Consider the following 22,172-nt stretch of genomic DNA (forward strand, 5'->3'; position numbering starts at 1 on the left):
AATGATAAAATGGGTGAAAGATTTTGGGTATAATATTCAATTTGATTCATGGTCAAAATTATGGAATGAAGGAATTAAATTCATGGCATGTATGGCATTGAAAGAAGATGTAATGAAAATGATTTATAGATGGTATTTAACTTCAACCAAACTAGCTAGAATGTATAAAATGAGAGAATTGTTGGAAATGTAACATTAAAGGAGACTTCTATCATATGTGGTAGACTTGTGATAAAGTTAAATTATTTTGGGGAAAGATGTTTAAGTATACTTTTTAAAAACAACAACAACAAAGCTGAAGCATTCTTGTTGGGTTTTATTGGAGAGGAAATATCTAAAGTTGACCAGAGATTGTTTATGTATGCCACTACGGCAACTAGAACTTTGTTAGTACAAAAGTGGAAACAGCAAGAATTACTGATGGTGGAAGAATGGCAGACGAAGATGATGGACTATGCAGAACTAGCAAAGCTGACAGGGAAAATTTGAAACCAGAGTGACCAAGTGTTTCAGAGAGATTGGAACAAATTTATTCAGTATATAGACAGTTACTGTAAACATGTAAAGACACAGGCAGGACAGAGATAAACCATGCAGTGTATATTATAATAAATTTTCTATTTTCTTCAAGTTTATGATAAGATAGGACAAATGTAGAATTATGATGATATAAATGCGTGAAATTAATATATGTTTTATAAAAACAAGACAATGGAATGGAGGGAAGTCGAGTAGCTTGGTGGAGCTAAAAATGTATAAATGGAGATAAGATGTTATAATATTGTTAAAAATAAAAAATCAATAAAACATTTTTTTTTTTAAATGGTGTTTACCTTCCCACCAGAGCGGTACCTATTTTTCAACTTGTGCTGGCATGCTTTCAAACTGCTAGGTTGGCAGGAGCTGGGACAGAGCAATGAGAGCTCACTCGGTTGCGGGGTTTTGAACCACCAACCTTCCGATCAGCAAGCTCAACAGGCTCGGTGGTTTAGCCCACAGTGCCACCCACACTTTTTTTTACCTTTTTTACCTTTACCTACCTACTAGGCTGACAGGATTTACTAAAACTGTTTTTTTCCTCAAAGAAAAGAGTTCAACAGTGGAACGGATTCCCTTAGAAGGTGGTGGACTCTCCGTCCTTGGAAAGTTTTAAAGCAGAGGTTGGATGACCATTTGGCATGGATGCTTTAGTTGAGATTCCTGCATTGCAGGGGGTTGGATTAGATGACACTTGGGTACCCTTCCAACTCTACAATTCTTTGATTCTAAGAGATGTTTGGTATGACCAGGTTTCTTACTCTCGGACCCTCCCATCTTTTCTTGGCACACTAAATACAAGCTGTTAACTGAGATTACTATTTGAACAATTCAAACAAGATTGGTTACTGTTATGAAGCAATCCCAAGAATGCACATCTGTGACCTAAAGCTCTGAAGAAGATAGAAAGCAAGTAGCTTATATGTTGTATTTTATTAGAGCTATGATTTTATGCATGTTAATGCTTCATTCTTAGCCAATCTAGGCTATATATTAATATAAAGGCAGTCTTCTAGTTTGTGTTATGAAACATTTTGTTCATTGAAATTCACCAAATGGATTGCTATGTTTGTTGGCAACATTGCAGGAAGGATTTACTTGTGCAAGAACCTGGGATATTGTGTGCTTCTAAACATCTCATTGGCCTTACCACTAAATCATTATCTGAAATTTTGGAGCATCAAAAGGAGAACAGAATATTCTGTTCAGGAATGCGAGCCAATAAAATCCTGATAAGTGTAGTGCACATTAGCATACAAAATGTAACAAACTAGAATGAAAGAGTGTTTATCCAAGCAAAAATTAAGCCATTTAGCATTTACCTCAAGGCCTTTACACAGTCCTTGTTTTGTGAAGGTCTGGTGAGGAAGATGTACTAGCTACCAAATTATGTAATATTAGAGCCATCATTGAGAAGTACGTGTTGTTCTTACACACCAAGCTAAACTTATTAGCTTGTGTTCTCTTAGTAGAAGTGTCCTCTTGATCCTGATGAGAGAGCTCTGGTGCAATGGTTATGTATGGTATACTCCCCAAACAAGCATCTTGAGTTTTGCCCTGTAGCTAGTGCCATTGGCAGTGGGCCAGCCTATTATTCTTTCTATTGTTGCATCAGTTGCTGCATTTTCTATCAGCTGCAGCTTCCAAGGGGTTATGAAGGGCCTCGGGTGTAAGGCAATTTATAGCAGTCTATCCTAGCAAGTAGGGACGTGGGTGGCACTGTGGGTTAAACCACAGAGCCTAGGACTTGCCAATCAGAAGGTTGGCGGTTTGAATCCCTGCGACGGGGTGAGCTCCCGTTGCTCGGTCCCTGCTTCTGCCAACCTAGCAGTTCGAAAGCACATCAAAGTGCAAGTAGATAAACAGGTACCGCTCCGGTGGGAAGGTAAACGGCGGTTCCGTGTGCTGCTCTGGTTCGCCAGAAGCGGCTTAATCATTCTGGCCACATGACCTGGAAGCTGTATGCCAGCTCCCTCAGCCAATAAAGCAAGATGAGCACCGCAACCCCAGAGTTGGCCACAACTGAACCTAATGGTCAGGGGGTCCCTTTACCTTTACCTATCCTAGCAAGTTACAGGGTTAAGGCGATTAGCAGATTATTTCCCAGCTCCATTGAATGCTGTAGTTCAGGGATCTCCAACAGGTAGATCGCAATCAACTGGTCGATCGCAGGGTGCCTGTGATAGATCGCGGGACCGTCCCCCCCAAAAAAAAAAATAGAAAAGAAAAAAACCTCAACAACTATGACTTCCCAAAAAAAGCTCTGCCAGTTTTTTTTATAGTGGGAGTAGATCTCAGTCTCTTGAAAGCTGGACATGCTCGCTGTAGTCTGAACTAAATGAAGATGTGAAATATATCTCTGGCTACTTTTGGTGGTTCAGGCAGCAGTCGATACCTCCTGCTTCCTTTTCCACTTCAGTACTTAATATGGCTGGGTGATATTTGCTTTTCAACATTGTGATATATCACCATCCAAACATTGTGATGTAGTGATACATCATGATGTTGAAAAGTGGAGGGAGGTACAGTGCCGAGACCGATGCAGTTTGTTCCTCCCTCTGCTTGCCAGGCACTGTAGGTGGAGAAGTGCCTCGGGAGCGATGGCAGTTTCACTCATGATACAGTGGTGCCTCGGGTTAAGAACTTAATTCGTTCTGGAAGGTCCGTTCTTAACCTGAAACTGTTCTTAACCTGAGGTACCACTTTAGCTAATGGGGCCGCCTGCTGCCGCTATGCCACCACTGCACGATTTCTGTTCTCATCCTGAAGCAAAGTTCTTAACCCGAGGTACTATTTCTGGGTTAGCAGAGTCTGTAACCTGAAGTGTCTATAACCTGAAGCGTCTGTAACCTGAGGTACCACAGTATACCGCTGGGTGAAGTTGCCATTGCACTCTGGCCCTCAAACCGGTTCTGGCCTATGTATCATTGCATCGTCCAGGCCCTAGTGCCTGACCGATTCTGAAAACAGTTGGAACCATAAGACTTCAAATATGGATTACCTTAATTTATGCCTGGGCTGTAAGCTTTATTTATGGCACCATTATTATTTAAAGGACTGGCTACGGAAAGGACAGTAGCACCACAGTACACCCAGGTCCTGCTGTCCAAACACTCATTATACAAAAATTCACTTATCCAAACACAAGGAATTGGTACCAAAATCTCGCTATACACACTGCAGATTCAGGTATGCAAACAGCCCAACGGATTTAAAAACACTTAGGTCAGAGTCTACTAGGCAGCCTACCTGGTGTTTTACATCAATCTCTAATCTTGAGAAGTAACAATATCCAGGGGCCAAATGTTCTGGGAGGTTGCATTACATCAATACCTTAAAATTGTCAGTCATGCAGATGAGAAGGTGCTGCATGGCAGGAATTCTACAAACCCATTCAGGTGTTGTGCATTCATCATTCAGAAACTGGGTACCCTGTACAAGCCCTGGGGAGCTGTAGAAAAAGCTCTGGTTAAAGAAAATATTGTTTTGTTTTTTAAATCGATACAATATTTATAGTGTTTGAGAGCAACACAGGCCAAGATTGTAGTCAAGATGGGTAGTCCAAAATGTGATTGTTGTAGGTTGGCAGGGGTTTTCATGGGGCTTCAGAGAAGGCTGTAGAGAGCAAGACATGGTCTGGTTGTGTACACTGGTAAAGTTTAATCTGAAACTTTTAAGGAATTGACTAGTCCTGCCTTGCTAACAGCTCTCTTTTCCTTGTAGCTCCCGCATATCGCTCAGAATGGAGGCTTGTATAAAAGACCTTTCAATGAAGCTTTTGAGGAAACACCAATGCTGGTTGCTGTACTGACTTATGTAGGCTATGGTGTCCTCACCCTTTTCGGGTATCTTCGAGACTTTCTGAGGCATTGGAAAATCGAGCACTGTCATAATGCAACAGAAAGAGAAGAACAAAAGGTAAATGCTTGCTGTTACCTTTGCTTCAGAGACAAGATGGGGTTGAACAAGTTTGTGGTGAAGGAGATGTAGCTAGTCTTTTGTAATTATGTGTTTGGCTTAGACTGCATTTGGAGATAGGGCCAAGCCATAGTTTGTGCTAATTGTAATTTAGCTGAAATCCTGGCTGTGTCCCGGAATATCAGCCAAATCATGCTTTGTGAGGGTTTTCTATTCCTCTTTCCTTAATACTGCCCATGGTATTCTAAGCTAGCCTGCATTGGTGAACTATCAGCATAATGTTGCCCCATGAGCTGCTCTCTTACTATTGGCAAGCAGCTGAAGTGGAGCAGGGAGACGAATACTTTCTTCCGTGGGCTGATCTCAGCACAGCTGAAAATAAAGTGGGTTCTTGTGCGCAATTCCTTTGCCCTTTTGCAAGGTTGTCTAAGATACCTCTCTTTTTTCCTCTTTCCCACTATTTCCAGGGTTAATCAATCTTACTGCTGATTATTTCATTAGTTATTTTAATGTAAATGGCAAATAGCTGCAAGGCACGTAGGTACCCCAAATGTTACCAAAGTATGACACTTGAGACGAAGATACTTACAAATCTCTCTCACACCTTGCAAGTAAGCATTAAATAGCATTATGTACGTGGTTAACTGTTCCCCTTTCCTATTCAAGCCCTCTTATTTAAAAGCTATTGATTATTATTTTTTAACAATGGAAGGCAAATCTCTAGGCACCCACTCAGTCATAGCTTAAACCTTCTTAGAAAACATTTTTCAGTCTAGCATCGCACAGCATTAAGACCTGTGTGACGTTCCTCTTTCCAGGTTTACTCTTACAGTGCACAAATTACACCACCTCTTCCTTTGATAGGTCTTTCCATGCTCCCTTTCAAGCCCAATATCTTTTTCAACATAGGTCTCTTTCACAAAAGTGGGAGAAATGTAGCAACATTTTTATTTTGAATTGTTTTGCATCTATATTGCTCCCCAGCTAAGGGACTGCACATAAAAGTTTTCTCAAAAACGTAAGGTGCTTGTTTTTAAAAACAAAACAAAACTAAGGGGCCTGCAACCAAAAATGTTTAGTGGTTTTCAGACGTTATAGAACAAATTGTTTTTCAGAGAACTTACTTTAAATTATTAGAACCAGAAGCAGCAATTTTACTCTATTTCAAAAAATATATTTGTATCCACATAACTGAAAATTGTTTTTAGCCTAATTGTATAGTGCTTCTAAACATTTTTAAAAGCGAGTTTAAACTTTTAACGACTACTTCCTTTCTGAGTCTGGCGGGCTTTTGTCATGTTGAACCTGAAGTACAGTGGTGTGGTGCATTGGTGCTGGTGGAAGATTGATTTATATTCCACCAGTGGAACTTGGTATGGTACGGGTTTTGGCTAACAGGGATGCAGCCCTTGAATTGTCACTTCCAGGCACATCATCTAGAGCAGGCATCCGCAAACTCGGCCCTCCAGCTGTTTTGGGACTACAGCTCCCATCATTCCTGACCACTGGTCCTGTTAGCTAGGGATGATGGGAGTTGTAGTCCCAAAACAGCTGGAGTGTTCCCTTCAATTTGAATTTATGTCAGAATAGCACAGTTAGGTACTGGCAGCATTTGTTGTCTCAGGGGCAGTGTGTGTGGTATGGGTAAACGGGGGTTGGGGGTGGGGAGGATGTTTCCTGATTATTGATACCAAAATGTTCAGGCAGCCTGGTCTAGTTTCCACTGCCTCAAAGTATGCTCAGAAGTGGCTTCTCTTACTGATTGCCAAAGGCAGCAGGTGGAGTTGAGAGTGCATATTTCATGCCTTTATTAGCTTTCTTCATGTCCCAATCAGCGGGCATGTAGTTATCTGCACATCTTAGATTCTTATTGGTAGACTTAATTGAAGAGGTTTAAATATGATTGGGACAAAATATAATTAGGTTTAGCTTGCATGTGCAGAGGAGTCTATATAACAAGTAACCACAGAAGGGGGGGAGGGTTGATATTAATATTGGGTATGTGAAATTTGTTGTATAAAATGATGTTTTGATTATGTAAAATTAGAAAATGGAAAAATAAAATATTATAAAAGGCTGAGAGGTGTATGGGTTGTCTTAGGGATTTGTTTTTGTTTTTGCAGAGTAGGACACAACAGATAGGAGATCATTCAACAGTAAATGGTGCCTTGGAGAGTGCTGTATTATGAGCTTCTTGTTACCAAAGGTTATTAAAATATTCTTATTGTGATATTGTCTGCCTAGGTATGTGAGGGAGAGGCAGACTAAGGGCTTATGTTGTGAAAATGCCTGTGAGACGTGTTTTGTTGCTGGTCAAATGTTATCATCCTCCATGCTCTGTAGTCTGGCAGACTTCAAGGGCAGAATGTGCCAAACCACAGTTGGTGCAAACTGACTTTTCAAGACAGCTTCCAACTTTGATTTTGGACCTTGGTTTGTTGGCCTTTTCTCAAATATCTTACAATGTATGGATTGGCTCTGCTTCTGAATGTTACAGTGTTTTGGTAATATGAGGGATTTACTAGAAATTTTAGTGTAGTGGGCAGAAGGTTTGGGCATATCCAGACAGTTGTGGGAAATCGCCCAAAGATGCTCTAAGTTAGTCTGTCTGTCATTTACCTCTGCTCTTAAGTTTACTAATTTTATACCTTGGGTAGGCCTTGGAACAAGACTTCGTAGATACAGGGGTTTAATTTCATTGCACTGGTGTACTCTCTAAAACAGTGAGGTCTGCATTTTCAGAATGAGCTTCGGTGACTTAAAGGTTTTCTGGCTACTAAAGGTAAAATAAAGTGGTTGAGTTGAAAGAATGCAGCTTGCTAGCAGATTACTCAGGTGATTCATACAGCAGATTTCTTCAGCAATGCTCTGCTTCCCTGAATTCTGCTTAATTGCTCTTACTGAGAAATAACTACTACTTGGGATGTGGTTTGGTTTTCCTCATATTTCTGCCAAAGGAAAGAAGTTAGCATATCATCAAAACCAGGACAGCCTTGCATCTCTAAAAGCCTCACTTAAGGGGTATGGAGGCCTTTTGGGTTGGAGATGTTAGTTTCTGTTCTTATCACTGTGCAGCTGCTTGGAGTCACAGGACTCTGTTTACATTCCAGGGATTCCAAGCTATTGGAAGTCTCACGAGAGAGGAGACAGGATGTGACGTTAGTGGTTTCCTGTTTCCTTTGTTCCTTTGTTCTGTTGCTCTCTGCTTTCATAGATAGAGGATGTCTTTTCTGTCTGCGTAGCTTAGAAATAAAACTCTTTGCAATGTAGCCATAAATCTTATCACTTCCGCATGCTGCTAGAAACTCTGCTTAATGGAATGTGCCTGAGGCCTCTTCAAAGGCTCAGGTCGTTAATTATTCGTCAGAGGTGATTCCGAAGGCTCAGCCAGAGGAAAATGAGACTTTATCAGCTTGGCCGAGCGGAAATGCTGATATTTGTGGTCATGGGCCCAGCCGAACAGCAGAAGAACGGAATGCAGGTTATCTTCTCTGCGTATCAAGAAGATTGATGAGAGGTATGTGCTCTTGCCCCAGGAAGCCTGCCAGTCCGTGGTTAAGAGTGGACTTTGAACTTCTAGCCAAAGCACTTACCGGCAACGGCAGAAGAAAGCAAAGGCCTCACGTGTGCTTTTGGAATGCAGCTGGTAAATAGACGCAGCTTGCTTTAAATGACACAGAAGGCTAATGCCAGAATAATGGAGGCCCTTCGAAATGCCATGGCAGTTCCAAAGCTCCCAAAAAATAATTATTAAAACTGGGTGCAGTATGCAGAGGCTCTCCTAAGAAAAGAGGGTCTGTTTAATGTAATATCTGATGCCCCCCCCCCAGCTCCAATGACCGAAGAATGGGAGGCTAAGGATTCCAAAGCAAGGGGAACTCTGACGCTTATTGTGTCCCCTGAAGAGCTATGTCTTTTGCGTGACAAGGCCTCAGCCAGAGAGATGTGGGACAGTCTCCAAAAGTCACATTGAAGAACAGAGGCGGGAGCTTCTTTGTTCTTTTATGCCAAGTTGCATGATATGGCACTTGTTGATGGAGCAGACGTACGTGCTCACCTCATGGAAATGTAGAATCTATTATATATATATATATATATATATATATATATATATTTGCTTTCGTAGATTTTCACGGGTACAGGAATGCAGGTTTTGGTGTCCTCGGGTGTCTTCCCGTGTAAAAGTTGGGGTGTCTAGGCGACGTTTCGACACACACACACACACACATTTTATACACACACACACACACACACACACATTTTTATTAAGTTTTTCTTTAACAAATAATTTTGACAACCATGTTTACCAATTTACAGTTTTTGAACTTCCACCAGTACCTCCTTCAATCATCCATTTTTCATATCTTTACACATTTTCTATGTAGTATTGCCGATTTGATAATAACCTTCCATCTCAGTTTCTTTCTTACAATATACCTTGGTTTATCACAAAGCCTCTTTAAAACCCACTACCGTTGTCTGTTCATCACATACAGTTTTCAGATATTCCGTAAACTTTCCCCAGTCCTCAATGAATTTGTGATCTTTCTGATATCTAATTTTTCCAGTCATTTTATCCAATTCTGCATAATCCATAAGTTTCATTCTCCACTCAGTCAAGGTCGGTAGTTCCTCTTGTTTCCATTTTTGGGCCATTAGTATTCTTGCCACTGTAACTGCATATTGAAACAGTTTATAATCACATCTTTTTATCTCTCTTCCTGTTATTCCTAACAAAAAGGCTTCTGGTTTTTTAACAAACGTATATTTAAACATCTTTTTCAATTTGTTGTATATCATTTCCCAGAAACCCTTCTTACATTCCCACCACATATGAAAAAATGAACCTTCTTTTTCTTTACATTTCCAACACTTATTACATGTTTTATGCATTTTTGCTAACTTTACGGGTGTAAGGAAATGCAGAATCTAAGGCATGAGTTGCAACAGTATGGAATCACCTTTCCAGAGGCTGTGGATTCCTTCATGATTCTACATTCTTTGGGTTCAAGCTGGGAAGCGATTGCCAGCCAGCTTGCTGTTTTGCCAACTGCTCAGCTAACGGTAGCGCATGTTACTGCTGTGGTGTTAAATGAAGAGCATCGGCGTAATGCTAGCTGCATCACCAAGGGGGAATCCTCACAGACGTCATCCCAGAATGCAGTGGAACCACTAGATGGCGCCAAAGCTTTGAAGGCAGTGAAATGCTACTCGTGTGGACGTTTAGGCCACGTGAAGAGGGAATGTAAATATCCCAAGGCCAAGGCAACAGAGCAGCACAGTGAAAGCTCAATGCGTGGAAAAGGCAAAGGTCAGAAGTGCAGGACAACACAACACAAGGCAGTGGTCTCACGCTTCACTCCAAAGGTCCAGAAGATGTCTAGATGTAGCTTCATCGTCGACCCGGGAGCTACCAGGCACGTTTGTTGGGACAAACACCTGTTCGTGTCCTTTACTCCGCAGGAAGGTTCGATTCACCAAGCGGATGACCACAGAATCTCCAGTCAAGGCTATGGAACGGTTGTGAAGAATTTGTATTGCATTATTATGATTCTGTTGATGTTGTGCAGGATGAAACTTGTACTGCAGATACTAACAAGGTTTAGCATGCAGGATGTATTCATGATTATCACAGGAAACTTGGCCATTTAAACTTCGAGGCAGTTTCCAAAATGCCTACCTTAGTTGAAGGTATTAAACCCTGCAGGTACCACATGAAGTATAAGGCATGCGCAGCAAACAAGGTCAAAATGGCTGCAAAAGGTAAGGTGTCCAGTAGACAAGCTACAGAACCATACCAGGTAGTGCATACTGATCTCGTTGGTCCACTAACACCCTCTTTGGGTGGAGCCAGGTACTTCATGGTCCTCATTGATTCATATTCCAGGTATATTCCTGTGTTCAATCTCAAGCAGAAATCAGAAGCTTTTCCTAGGTTCAAGGAATTCTGTGCTTGGTTGAAAAATGTGCATGGTAAACAGGTGAAATGTGTATTTACAGATTGAGGGGGAGAATTCACTTCTCAGCAGTTTGAAGCTTTTCTGACTGAGAAAGGAATTCAACATGACCTTTCAAGTCCACGGTCTCCTTGGCTGAATGGACTTTGTGAAAGGGCAAATCAAACATTGCTTCAAGGCTTGAAAACCTTGCTGCATGATGCCAATCTTCCAGAGAGTTATTGTGCAGAATTGCTTAGCTGTTTTGTTTATACTTATAATCGCAGATTCTCATCACCGATTGGTTGTACCTCCTATGAAAAGATGTTTGGCAAGAAACCATTCATCAAGCACATGAGAATTTTTGGTTCTGACATGTGGGTTCACACACCACAAAGCTCCAAGTTAGGCAAACGTGGTTTGCATGGTATCTTTCTAGGATATCAGAAAGATTCTTACAGAGTTATGATGACTGACACTAATACAGTTAGGCTCACTAGAAGTGTTGAATGCAATGCCAAGTGGGGGGAGAATGTGGGAATTTTCCAATGTTATCCTGATGACAGTGAAGAGACTGAGGATAAGCAGCAGCAAAACCCCACACCCACTGATGAAGGTTCTGATTCTGATTCTGAAACTGACTGAGATGGTTCAGAGGATTTCAAGAGTGCTAAGGCCTCTCTGCGACCCTCTGAAGGCTCTGATTGAGAATTGGAGGAACCACTGTTTACTATAGGCCACCTTTCTCCTAAGAAAGAAGAGGAGAATGTTGAAGACTTACATCTGATTCGCAGGTCTGAAAGAGCCACAAAAGGTGGACCTCCAAAGAGATTTACTGATGAATTCGCTAAAGCAGCAAAAGCTGTAACTGCTGTTAATAGCTCCAAGAAGGTATTTGAACCTTCAAGTTTCCAAGAGATCCAGGCTTTGGACTCGAAGGATGCTGAGCCATGGTTAACTGCCATGAAGGCTGAGCTTGATTCCTTGGAGAGGAACAAAACATGGGAGCTAGTTCCAGTAGTCCCAGGGATGAAACTGTTTGACAGCAAATGGGTCTTCAAAGCAAAGATAAGATAAGATAAGATAAGATAAATTTATTGTCATTGTCCGTATATACACAGTATACACAACAACGAAAATCAAACAAATACCGGTCTTCGGAGTGCCGAGCCGCTGCAAGTGCTTGCGCCGCCATCTTGCCCCTCCCCTGCCAACGCTACAGATCAAAATAGCAAGATAGTCGGATACAAAGCCAGATTGGTAGCCAGAGGTTTTTCACAGGTACCAGGAGAAGACTGTCACGAGACCTACTCACTCACCGTGAGATGTGAGAGCATTAGGCTTATGCTCAAACTTGTTGCAGAAGAGAATGTACACGTTTCTCATCACGATGTGAATACAGCATTTTTGTATGGAACCTTAGGTGAATCACTTTATATGCTTCCACCTGATGGCGTACAGGTAAAACAGGGATTTGTTTGTTCTCTGAAGAAGTCCCTATATGTTCTCAAACAAAGTGTACGATGCTGGCACTCTAAACTCACTGAAGTGTTGTTTTCTCTAGGTTTTCAGCAAGGTAAAGCTGATCCATGTATATTTGTCAAAGAGGAAGGGCACAAGAAGCTGTATTACTTGTTTTATGTTGATGATATACTTTTCTTTTGGAAGATGTTAAAATGTACAATAGCTCCCTAGCTCAACTGAAGGAGCACTTTGACATGAAAGATCTTGGTTAGGTAACCAATTACCTATCTCTGGAAATAGAGAGTGGCCAAGATGGTAATATTTTAGTACACCAGTCACAGAAAATTGCTGATGTGTTAACCAAACTAAACCTGATGGATGCTAACCCTATGGACACACCAATGACAACAGGTTATCAGGTAGATGATACTGAAGAAGCATTTTCTGACACTACGCTGTACAGAAGTGTGCTAGGCAAACTAAACTTCATTGCCAAATGTTCAAGACTGGACATTGCAGTTAGCTGTAACTTGCTAAGCAGATAAGTCAACAATCCTATTGTTAAGGATTAGAAAGCTCTGAAACGCATAGCACGCTATTTGAGAGGCACTATGCACTACAGACTGAGATTTAACAATCAGAAGTATGGCGTTCTTGAAATATTTGCTGATGCGAGTTTTGGAAGTGACACTACAGACAGGAAAAGTACGTCTGGAGTTTGCTACATGTACAATCAGGGTCTATTTGATTGGTTGTGCAAGAAGCAAACAACAGTAAGCTTAAGTTCTTGTGAAGCTGAACAATCCACTTGTGGATTGTGAATGGTTGCTACAATTGTGTAAAGACATGAGAATTCCTGTCAAATGTCCAATCCAGGTTTATCAGGACAACAAAGCATGTTTGGCTTTGCTGACTTCTGAAGGTTGTAAGCAAAGCACGAAGCACTTGCAATTGAAGCAGCAACATGCTAAAGAATGTGTTCAGAAAGGACTCGTACTGGTGTCCTACATGCCAGGTAATGAAATTCCTGTTGATTTATTGTCCAAGGTTGTTCCGAAGGATCAACACTGCACCTATGTACAGAAACTGGGTTTGTACTGAGATTGTTCTGACATGCTGCCCAGTGGTGTTCACAGAAAGGGGGAGGATGTTAGTTTTTGTTTCTCACTGAGCGGCTGCTTGGAGTCACAAGACTGTGTTTACATTCCAGAGACAGTCCAGGCTATTGGAAGTCTCACAGGAGACTAGAGAGGGATTTGACATTACTGGTTTCCTGTTTCCTTTGTTCCTTTGTTCTGTTGCTCTCTGCTTTCGTAGAGGGAGGATGTCTTTTCTGTCTGCGTAGCTTAGAAATAAAACTCTTTGCAATGTAGCCATAAATCTCATCACTTCCTCATGCTGCTGGAAACTCTGCTTAATGGAATGTGCCTGAGGCCTCATCAAAGGCTCAGGTCGTTAATTATTCGTCAGAGGCGATTCCGAAGGCTCAGCCGGAGGAAATTGAGAATTTATCAGCTTGGCCGAGCGGAAATGCCGACAGGAGGGTGGGGGGCCTCATATGCATATGAGATTAGTATGTACACTCTATGAAAGAAGGCAACAGAACACATTGACTAGTACTAGAAAGCAGCTTTGAAGTACTGGGTGGCTGCATAAAAAAAAAATCCTTAGCAGATATTTAAAAGAAATTTACAGACACTTAAGTGTTTCTATAAACATACTAGAAAATGTATTATAGGTTGCTTAAAGTATTAATTTGTTTGTGATCCTTTGAAAGAGGCCTTTTTTATATCTGGCATGTATTTGACTCGAGTACAAAACCACTGGAAGCTTATAAATTGATAGGATTGTGTTAAATAGCTGAGAAACTGCAGGTCATCTTTTTCATTACATAGATAGGCCTAGTGGACGGAGGGAAACACTCAAGTTACCAGTAAAGCTGGCTTGTAGGTAATAGTCTTTAGCCTTTTCAAGGACTTGTCTACCTAACAGCCATAGTAGTTAATGAATCAGCATCTTCGTAGAACTAGGTGCATGCATTGTTCAGAGGGCGTGGAGCAGGAGGGTAACTGCCATATATAATGCACAAAATCTCTGCTTTCAGGATTTCTATCCCATGAAGACATGCACACACTTTCATCATGGTGGCATAGCTATCCTGTTGTTGGTTCCCATAGGTTCTAGGTTTCCATAGCTGCAGTAATGTGAGACTAGTTATACTTGAGAGAACGGCATATTAAGGGAATCTGACCATTTTTGCTTTTTACAATTTGCTTATCCCTGGGTCCAGTAGAAAATCCACAGGAATGGGGGGAATCATGTATTTCACAGTGCTTAACATCTGAAGTTAATTTCTCACCCAACCCAGTCCTGTTGTTCTTTTCCACATAGCAAAGCAGACTTTTTCAGTTTTTCATAGATGGTCATGTTTCAAATGTAAGTGTTGGCTTATCTGCTTCATCTTGCTTAACACAACAAATAAAGCTATCCTTTTAAAGCACATCATTTTTTTTAATGGAAAACTTGTAGTTGGTGTGGGTTTTCTAAGCAGAAAATTAAAACCTTTTAAAAAACTATCTATTCTGGGAGCAGCAGAAGGTAACGGTCTTCTCCCCCACTTCTTAGTTCTGTAACTAGTTATTATAATAAGTCTGTAAACATATTGGAGTCCTATGCTGCCTGTGATCACTGAAAAAAGAAGAGCAGTATTACAGGCCCTGGGGTGCTGCAAACCCAGACATTTATAGTTTTACATTTTGTTAGGGACAGAGAACTTGTTTGGAGTCCTTTCAGTGGGTATATCTTTGTGGTTTCTAGGTTCAGTGCCATTGGATATCTTCACTGTCCTGAGCACTTGGTGATATGCAGAGAGGAAAACATGCAATAGCACCAAGCAAAATGGGTTTAATGCCACTTTTCCTGTAATTAATGCCCTTTTCATATGTTTTCAGGATTTTGTCCCTTTGTACCAGGATTTTGAAAACTTCTATACAAGGAACCTCTACATGCGCATTAGGGATAGCTGGAGCAGACCACTCTGCAGTGTACCGGGAGCCAAAGTAGACATATTAGAGCGGGTTTCCCATGACTACAATTGGACATTCAAGTGAGTAAAAGGCTTTTGGAAAGCTCCTGCGCAACTAACCTTTAGAGCAGGGGGGCGGAGAACCTGTGGCCCTCCAGATGTTGCTGAAATAAAAGTACAAGTAAGTCAGGGGTCCAAAACAGTTTCAGGTCAAAGATTCTCCACCCCTGTTTTAGAAGATAATTAGTGAGGGTTTGTGAAATGGGTTGTAGAAGATGGACCGCAGCCTCTGTAGCAAGGATAAGAACTCCATTACTCTCTGTTGCTTAACTCGGTGCCAGACTTTCAAGATTGCCGTGCCACAGATCCCAGTTCACCTATACTTGGATCCTACAAAACAGCCCATGAGGGCTGACTGTTTTAAGGCCTGTATAGAAAAACCATATAGATTAGGGGTGACCAACATTTGTGTCATGTCTTGTGCACGTTACATTACTTTTGCGTTTCACTTTGCCTTCAAGTGGGTTTGCCTCTAGTCCACTAAGATGAGCAGCATTGTAGTACTGAAGAGGAAGGAAGAAATGGATGCCATAGCCACATCGGTTGATTCCTGAGCTCTGGTCTGTTTGTGCCCAAGCTCATTTCTGCATTGCATGCCATGGGGTTTTGTGCTCAGTAGAGTCTTCAGTCTTATACATGTTTGTGAAAACTTATGCGAGAAACCCTTTGCTTTAGAAAAAGGGCAGTATGTATCTCAGTCCTGTCTTCTGTGCGCTGGATCTTTTTGTAGGGTGTTCAGCGGTATCCCCCTTGGGCAAGACGAATACAATAGCAGCCGAAAGGAAAACCTACCATACTTTCTGTGTTTGAGATAAACTGAGTATGTCCAGATTTCCACTGACTTAATTGGAATTGAAATGAATTGGAAGTGCATGGGATAGTATGTCAGTTATCTCTGGTCTTTAATTTGGTTTATATATTTATATTATATATATATTTATATCCCACCTCTCCTCCAAGGAGCTCAAGTACATAGTCGTCATCGCCCCCCCCCCCCCCGGTGTTATCTTTACAGCAGTCCTGTGAGTTAGGTCAGACTGAGTGACGATGACTGGCCCAAGGTCACCCACTGGCCAAGTGGGGATTTGAGTGGTGGTCTTCCAGGTCCTAGTGACCTTTAATAAAGTGACCTTTAATAAAGCTAAAGAGTTCTGCTTTGGAACAGAGCTAATTGAGCAGAGTTAACATCCATTGTTATTGTCAGGTTCATAATTCAAGGGGGTATGGTTAACACACTTCTAGAAGAGAAAAGCTTTAGTCCTCCTTGCAGTAGTTTACTGGCTTCCAGATGCCATTCCTTTGTGTGCTGGAGGATATTGTGCTTGAAGAAATTACTAGGATTTGAGGATAACAAGGGTAGGGGGTCTTTTGTGGGGTGGTGGTGGGGTAGAAGGCTTGAAATTGCCAGAGAAAAATAACAAACTGTTTTGAAATGCCTCAGCACTCTGTTTTGATTCTTAAGAGAGCTTTCAAAGAACATCTGCTAATCCGCAATCTGACACTTTACATATTTTGTCTGAATAGAGCTAATTATGTTGGAAGATTCAGAAAAGCTTTAGTTTATGATCTTCAGCTATAACGAAAGAAGTCTTGCTGAGTTAAGCAAACTGAAACAGAGAAGCATTTGTATAAACCTGTTTGCCTTGCCTACTTCAACATAAGAAATCTCTAACAAGCTTTGGACAGAGCCCTGTTAATACATTGTGACCAGTGAGGCTTTGGTATTATTCCTGAAGGATATTATTCCCTTTGCATCATGTCACAAGTGGCTTTGAAGCTTTTGGAAACTTTAAAAAAGCAGTTTGCATTGTAGCGAAGAGTGACTGTTTTAGATGGGCTGCCAGCTAGCTGAAAACTGCTTGATGTGCACAGAGCCCTTTATTTCTAAAGGATTTTACTAGATTGCAGCCTTCAACAGTACTAAGCATATGTCCTTTTACTTGTTGATGATCTCCATATCTTTTACATGCTATGTTTTTATAAATTTATATATAGGTACACAGGAAAAGTGATAAAAGACATAATTAACATGGGGTCCTACAACTACCTTGGGTTTGCAGAGAACACCGGAGTTCGCAAGGATGCTGTGGCTGAAGTTCTTTCGCAGTATGGATGTGGGGTGTGCAGCACTAGGCAAGAGATGGGTAAGTTCAGACAAAGGACTAGTATCTGAGTACATTTAATAACTCAGACTCCACAAAATATTATATGGCAGTTCCTAAGCTTTTGCCCTAATTTGTATGCATCCAGCTTGCATCATTAACACTAAAAATTAAACTTCTTAGCATTAAAAGTGTTTCATTCACAGTGGATTTACTCATCTTGAACCCCTTTTCTATGTTTCTTCCAGGAAACCTGGACAAACACGAGGAGCTAGAAACATTATTGGCCAGATACCTTGGTGTGGAATCCGCTTTGTCGTACGGGATGGGATTTGCAACCAACTCAATGAATATTCCTGCTTTGGTTGGCAAGGTATGGATGTCTTTGGAGAGAGGACTGTCCTAGATCTGTCTTCACAGGTTTCTGATGTTAGCCTCTCAGTGTATACTTTGTGAAGGAGGGGAAAATTAAAATTCCTGTATGCCATGCACTTCTGTTTAGAAAATAGTTATCCCTTGTGGAAATGTTAAATGAATAATCAGGAGAGGAAAAACATGTCACAAGATGAATGAATGCACCAAGGCTGCTTTCTTAGCCCCTCAAGCTGTATTGGGACAAGAAAATGTCAGTTAGTTTGGAGGGCTGAGCACATTAGTCACATTGGCTTCACTAGAATACAAAATGATTATGTAAATACGTTGTTAGCTTGATCAGATAGAAACTATGTTATTGAAAATACAGTAATTGGAGCAATAGGAAGACTGCACAGCACAGTAAAGCAAGCAGAGAGCTGTTCCCCTGGTTCAGTGTATCAGAATAGCTATAAATAGTAATGTGTGGTCTTGCAGCATCAGCTATTGATCCTATGCATCGTGGCTAACCAAGGAAAACTGCTTGGAGACCAGGGTAGGGTGTAAGGAGTTTCACCCAGCAAGAACCTTGCATGGTTATAGGTCAGTGGTTAACTGCAACTTTCTGTCTGGACCATTTATTTTCCTGTATCCTTGTTCAGGGCTGTCTAATAGTGAGTGATGAGTTGAATCATGCATCTCTAATATTAGGAGCAAGACTTTCAGGAGCAACAATTCGAATCTTCAAACACAATAGTGAGTATTTCCCAGGAGGTTTATTAATTTGACCGGAAATTCCTATGTTGTGGGCTAAATGCAGACTTTGATTTTAACCCCCTTGAAAAGCTACCCAGAGAACATTCATTTATGGGCAGTATATAAATAAAACTCTATAGCAGCCCCAGGTGCATTAAAAAAAATGTTATTAACATTTAAGGCTACCACAAATGAGAAAGCATTCAAAAGCTCCTCCCTGAGTAAGTGTTACTGTGGTCTTTTGATGAAGAGTGGTATAGTTATGTAATTTTTTTGTTAATTTTTCCTCTTCAAGCTTTCTCCATATCCTATTTACCTGTTCAAATGCACTGTTTATCTTATGGACATAAGAGGATCCCTGCTGGACCAGACGAAAGACCTGTATAGTTATCTAGTCCAACATCCTGTCCTCACATTTGTCAGATGGAAACCTTTCTGAAACCCCAAGCAGGACATGAGGGAAATAGCCTCACCTGCTGTTGTTCCACTTCTAATGGTATTCAGAGACACAATAGCTCTGGTCCTGGAGGGGTGGCAGGTAGTCATCATGACTGATAACTATTGATAGCCTTATCCTCTATGAATTTTGTGATTCCCCCCTTTAAAGGCATCCCTATTGATCCTGCTGTCTCATCTTTGCAGATTCCATGGTTTTAACTATGTGCTGGGTGAAGACGTATTACCTTTTGTTCTGTTCTGAATCTTTCTCTATTCAGTTTCACTTGATGATTTCTGATTCTAGAAGTATACAGTCGTACCTTGGATCTCAAATGCCTTGGGCCCCCCCGAACAAATTGTCTCCCAAACAACTGTTACCTGGAAGTGAGTGTTCCGGTTTTCAAACAATTTTTGGAAGCCGAATGTCCAGCGTGGCTTCTGATTGGCTGCAGGACATTCCTGCAGCCAATCAGAAGCTGCGCCTTGGGTTTTGAACAGTTCCGGGAGTCGAACGGACTCCCGGAACGCATACTGTTCGAGAACCAAGGTATGACTGTAGCGCTGTCATATCTCCCGGCTTAACATGATGCGCAGCTGAGTCCGTATGTTCCCAGTACTAATTGCTCCCAGTACTAATTGGAGCGGGTGTTGTCAGGCAGAGTGATTCTTCAAAGTGAAGAGTGATTTTTTAATAAGCAACAAAAACAACAACATAATGTCACCCTCTGAATTACTGCTGTGGTAATGCTGCCTATAGCTGCTTCTGCTCCTAGTCCCTTTACAAAAGTAACAGTGTTCTTTGGAATTGTGTTCTTTCTGTATAGATATGCAGAGCTTGGAGAAGCTGCTCAAAGATGCCATTGTGCATGGGCAGCCACGCACACGCCGACCATGGAAAAAAATTCTCATCATTGTCGAAGGCATTTTCAGGTACAAGCTTGGTCCTTCCAGTCACCAGTGCTGTTTGCCATATTGGATTATTGTTATTGTCCATTTTGAGGCAATCTGTAATCCAAGCCAAATTGTTGGGTGCTTATTATTTGACTCTGGACAGCTGTAATCATGTCCAGCCATAATGATGCTCCAAGTTGCATTAGTGCTAATAAATCTAAACTGGAGATGTGATTTTTTTTGCCAGGGGTTTCTGTAATGGATTGTAATGGACAAAGTTTCTGTTGTCTCACTTTGTCAGCCAAGGGTAAACTTGGTAATGACTGACTGAAGGGGGTATTCTGTGAAGAGAAGGATTGTAACGTGAATCTCTCCAGGTTTATCATTCTACATTTAATATTTCTGTCGCTTTTCCTCTCCTCACTGAGCATCCAGAGCAGTTTGCAAAAAGCAAAACAAAAAAAGCTCACCACTGCATTAAACCAATTAAACACAATATTACAAAGACTATAAATTTGAAACAGTGATTGAAAGCAGTAGATAAAGGACGCATGATGCCAGTGTGATGCTGCCAACTATCTTAAGCTCTGAAGCCTTTACTTCACCAAACCTTTATGAGGCATTAGTTAAGCTCTGAAGCATCAAAAACTTGTTAAGAAAGGGGTTATGCGTAGTTGCAGATGGATGTTTTGGGGAGCCTTGATGCAGTAAAGGGATTGATACCTTACGCAGCAGTCCTAACCATGTCTACTCAGAAATATGTCCTGTTAAATTCAGTGGAGCTTACTTCCAGGAAAGTGGGGTTAGGCCTTGCGCACTAACTTTTTCAGAGCAATGCCTGGAAAACTGCTTCTATAGCAGGGGTCTCCAAACTTTCCTTGCCTCGGGCCGGTGTCTCAAGCGATGATGATGCGGAGGGCGGGGGAGCGCATGCCCGTACACGTGCACACACGCTATTTCCGGTGCACATCCGGGTCGAAGGAGGCCCATGCGCACAAGCTATTTCTGGTGCTCCTCCGACCTTGTAATTACTTGGAAAATATTAACCGGCCCCTTTTCTAGGGGATTTGAGCAGTCCAGAATTCACAACCATCTCTTGTTTTTCTTCACAGCATGGAGGGATCCATAGTCCGGCTTCCTGAAGTAATTGCCCTTAAGAAAAAGTACAAATCATACTTGTACTTGGATGAAGCTCATAGTATAGGAGCATTGGGTCTCAATGGCCGGGGTGTAGTGGACTATTTTGGACTTGACCCTGAGGATGTGGATATCATGATGGGAACATTCACCAAGGCTTTTGGAGCTGCTGGAGGATACATTGCAGGCAAGAAAGTAAGAACTCGTATTGGGAAGAAATTTTGTGCCTTGTTAGTAAGGAATAGAAGCATCAAACTCAGATGCTTAGAACATCAAGATCATCTCCATTTTAATTCTGAGTAAATTCCAGGATCCCAGGCGTAAATATATAAAACATTTTGAAAAGCTCGATTAGTAGTACTATTATGTTTTTGCAGGACTTCTCAAATAAAATATATGGTCCAAACAAATGCCCTTTTTTTACTAAAGCTATCAAAGGTCAAAGTAGCAGCTAATCCTGAGCACTAAGTATGTCTTGCTTCTATTATTTATTTATACATACATACATACATACATACATACATACCCCACCCATCTAGCTGGGTTTCCCCAGCCACTCTGGGTGGCTTACAGTATATATAGAAGACAGAGATTACCCAACACTTAAAATAACACCAGTTCTCACTCTCTGATGTTTATTTGATTGCCCTTCCTTATGAACCTCCCACCCCTTCTGCAAGTGTCATAGCAGGTTGGCCACACACCCACCACAAAACTCAGCCTGTTGGACTCTCCATCGTCCCATATGTATATTTGCTGTGCTCAGTTTCCTAATTTTATCCAGAATCAATATGCCATTTGATGACGAGAGTAATCATTTATGTGCTGCTAGGCTTTTCCTTGTCAATTGTTATCATTATGACAGCATCTCCCTGCACTCATTTTCAAAACAACATCATGGAAATACAGTGGTACCTCTGGATGTGAACGGGATCCGTTCCAGAGCCCCGTTCGCATCCTGAAGTGAACGCAATCTGTGCGTGTGTGGGTCATGATTTGCTGCTTCCGTGCATGCGTGTGACGTTATTTTGAGCATCTGCGCATGTGCGAGTGGCAAAACCCAGAAGTAACACATTCCGTTACTTACGGGTCGCCACGGAGCGTAACCTGAAAACGCTCAACCCAAAGCTACTTCAACCCAAGGTATGACTGTACAGCTTCTTCCTAATGACAGCATTTATCTCCCAAGCAAAAATGGTTGATCAAAGATAAGGAGATGCATGTGCACCACCAACCTACAAAGAAAGATGAAGGCGCAACTATATATACCTGCCTTCACTGCATATCTTTCAAATAATTAGCCAGCAAAGCAGTGTAAATATCAGCACTGCATACTTGCCCCATCAAAGACTGCTCTCTCAGTGGCAAGGATAATTTCTGATAACCTGCTGTATTCACTTTGTCAGGAGCTGATCGATTACCTTCGTGTCCATTCACACAGTGCAGTATATGCCACTTCGCTTTCCCCCCCTGTTATTGAGCAAATCATCGCATCAGTGAAGTGCATTATGGGTGAAGATGGCACAACACTTGGTGAGTTTCAGGCACTGTAATTCT

General features: G+C 41.5%; 1 protein-coding gene across 3 annotated transcripts in view; it reads left to right on the top strand.

The window, feature by feature from the left end:
• SPTLC2 (serine palmitoyltransferase long chain base subunit 2) overlaps positions 1-22,172 on the top strand; it is a 67,638-nt gene that overhangs the window by 13,387 nt on the left and 32,079 nt on the right. For all 3 annotated transcript variants that reach the window (XM_081912206.1, XM_081912205.1, XM_081912207.1), the window contains exons 2-9: positions 4,261-4,455; positions 14,807-14,961; positions 16,936-17,084; positions 17,291-17,415; positions 18,056-18,149; positions 19,412-19,517; positions 20,591-20,810; positions 22,022-22,148. In XM_081912206.1, the coding sequence (XP_081768332.1) occupies positions 4,330-4,455; positions 14,807-14,961; positions 16,936-17,084; positions 17,291-17,415; positions 18,056-18,149; positions 19,412-19,517; positions 20,591-20,810; positions 22,022-22,148 (1,102 nt within the window). In that variant the 5' untranslated portion in view covers positions 4,261-4,329. The remainder of the gene's footprint in view (positions 1-4,260; positions 4,456-14,806; positions 14,962-16,935; positions 17,085-17,290; positions 17,416-18,055; positions 18,150-19,411; positions 19,518-20,590; positions 20,811-22,021; positions 22,149-22,172) is intronic.

The sequence above is a fragment of the Podarcis melisellensis genome, assembly GCF_964234715.1.
Source record: "Podarcis melisellensis genome assembly, chromosome: 1".
NCBI classification, from domain to species: Eukaryota; Metazoa; Chordata; class Lepidosauria; order Squamata; family Lacertidae; genus Podarcis; species Podarcis melisellensis.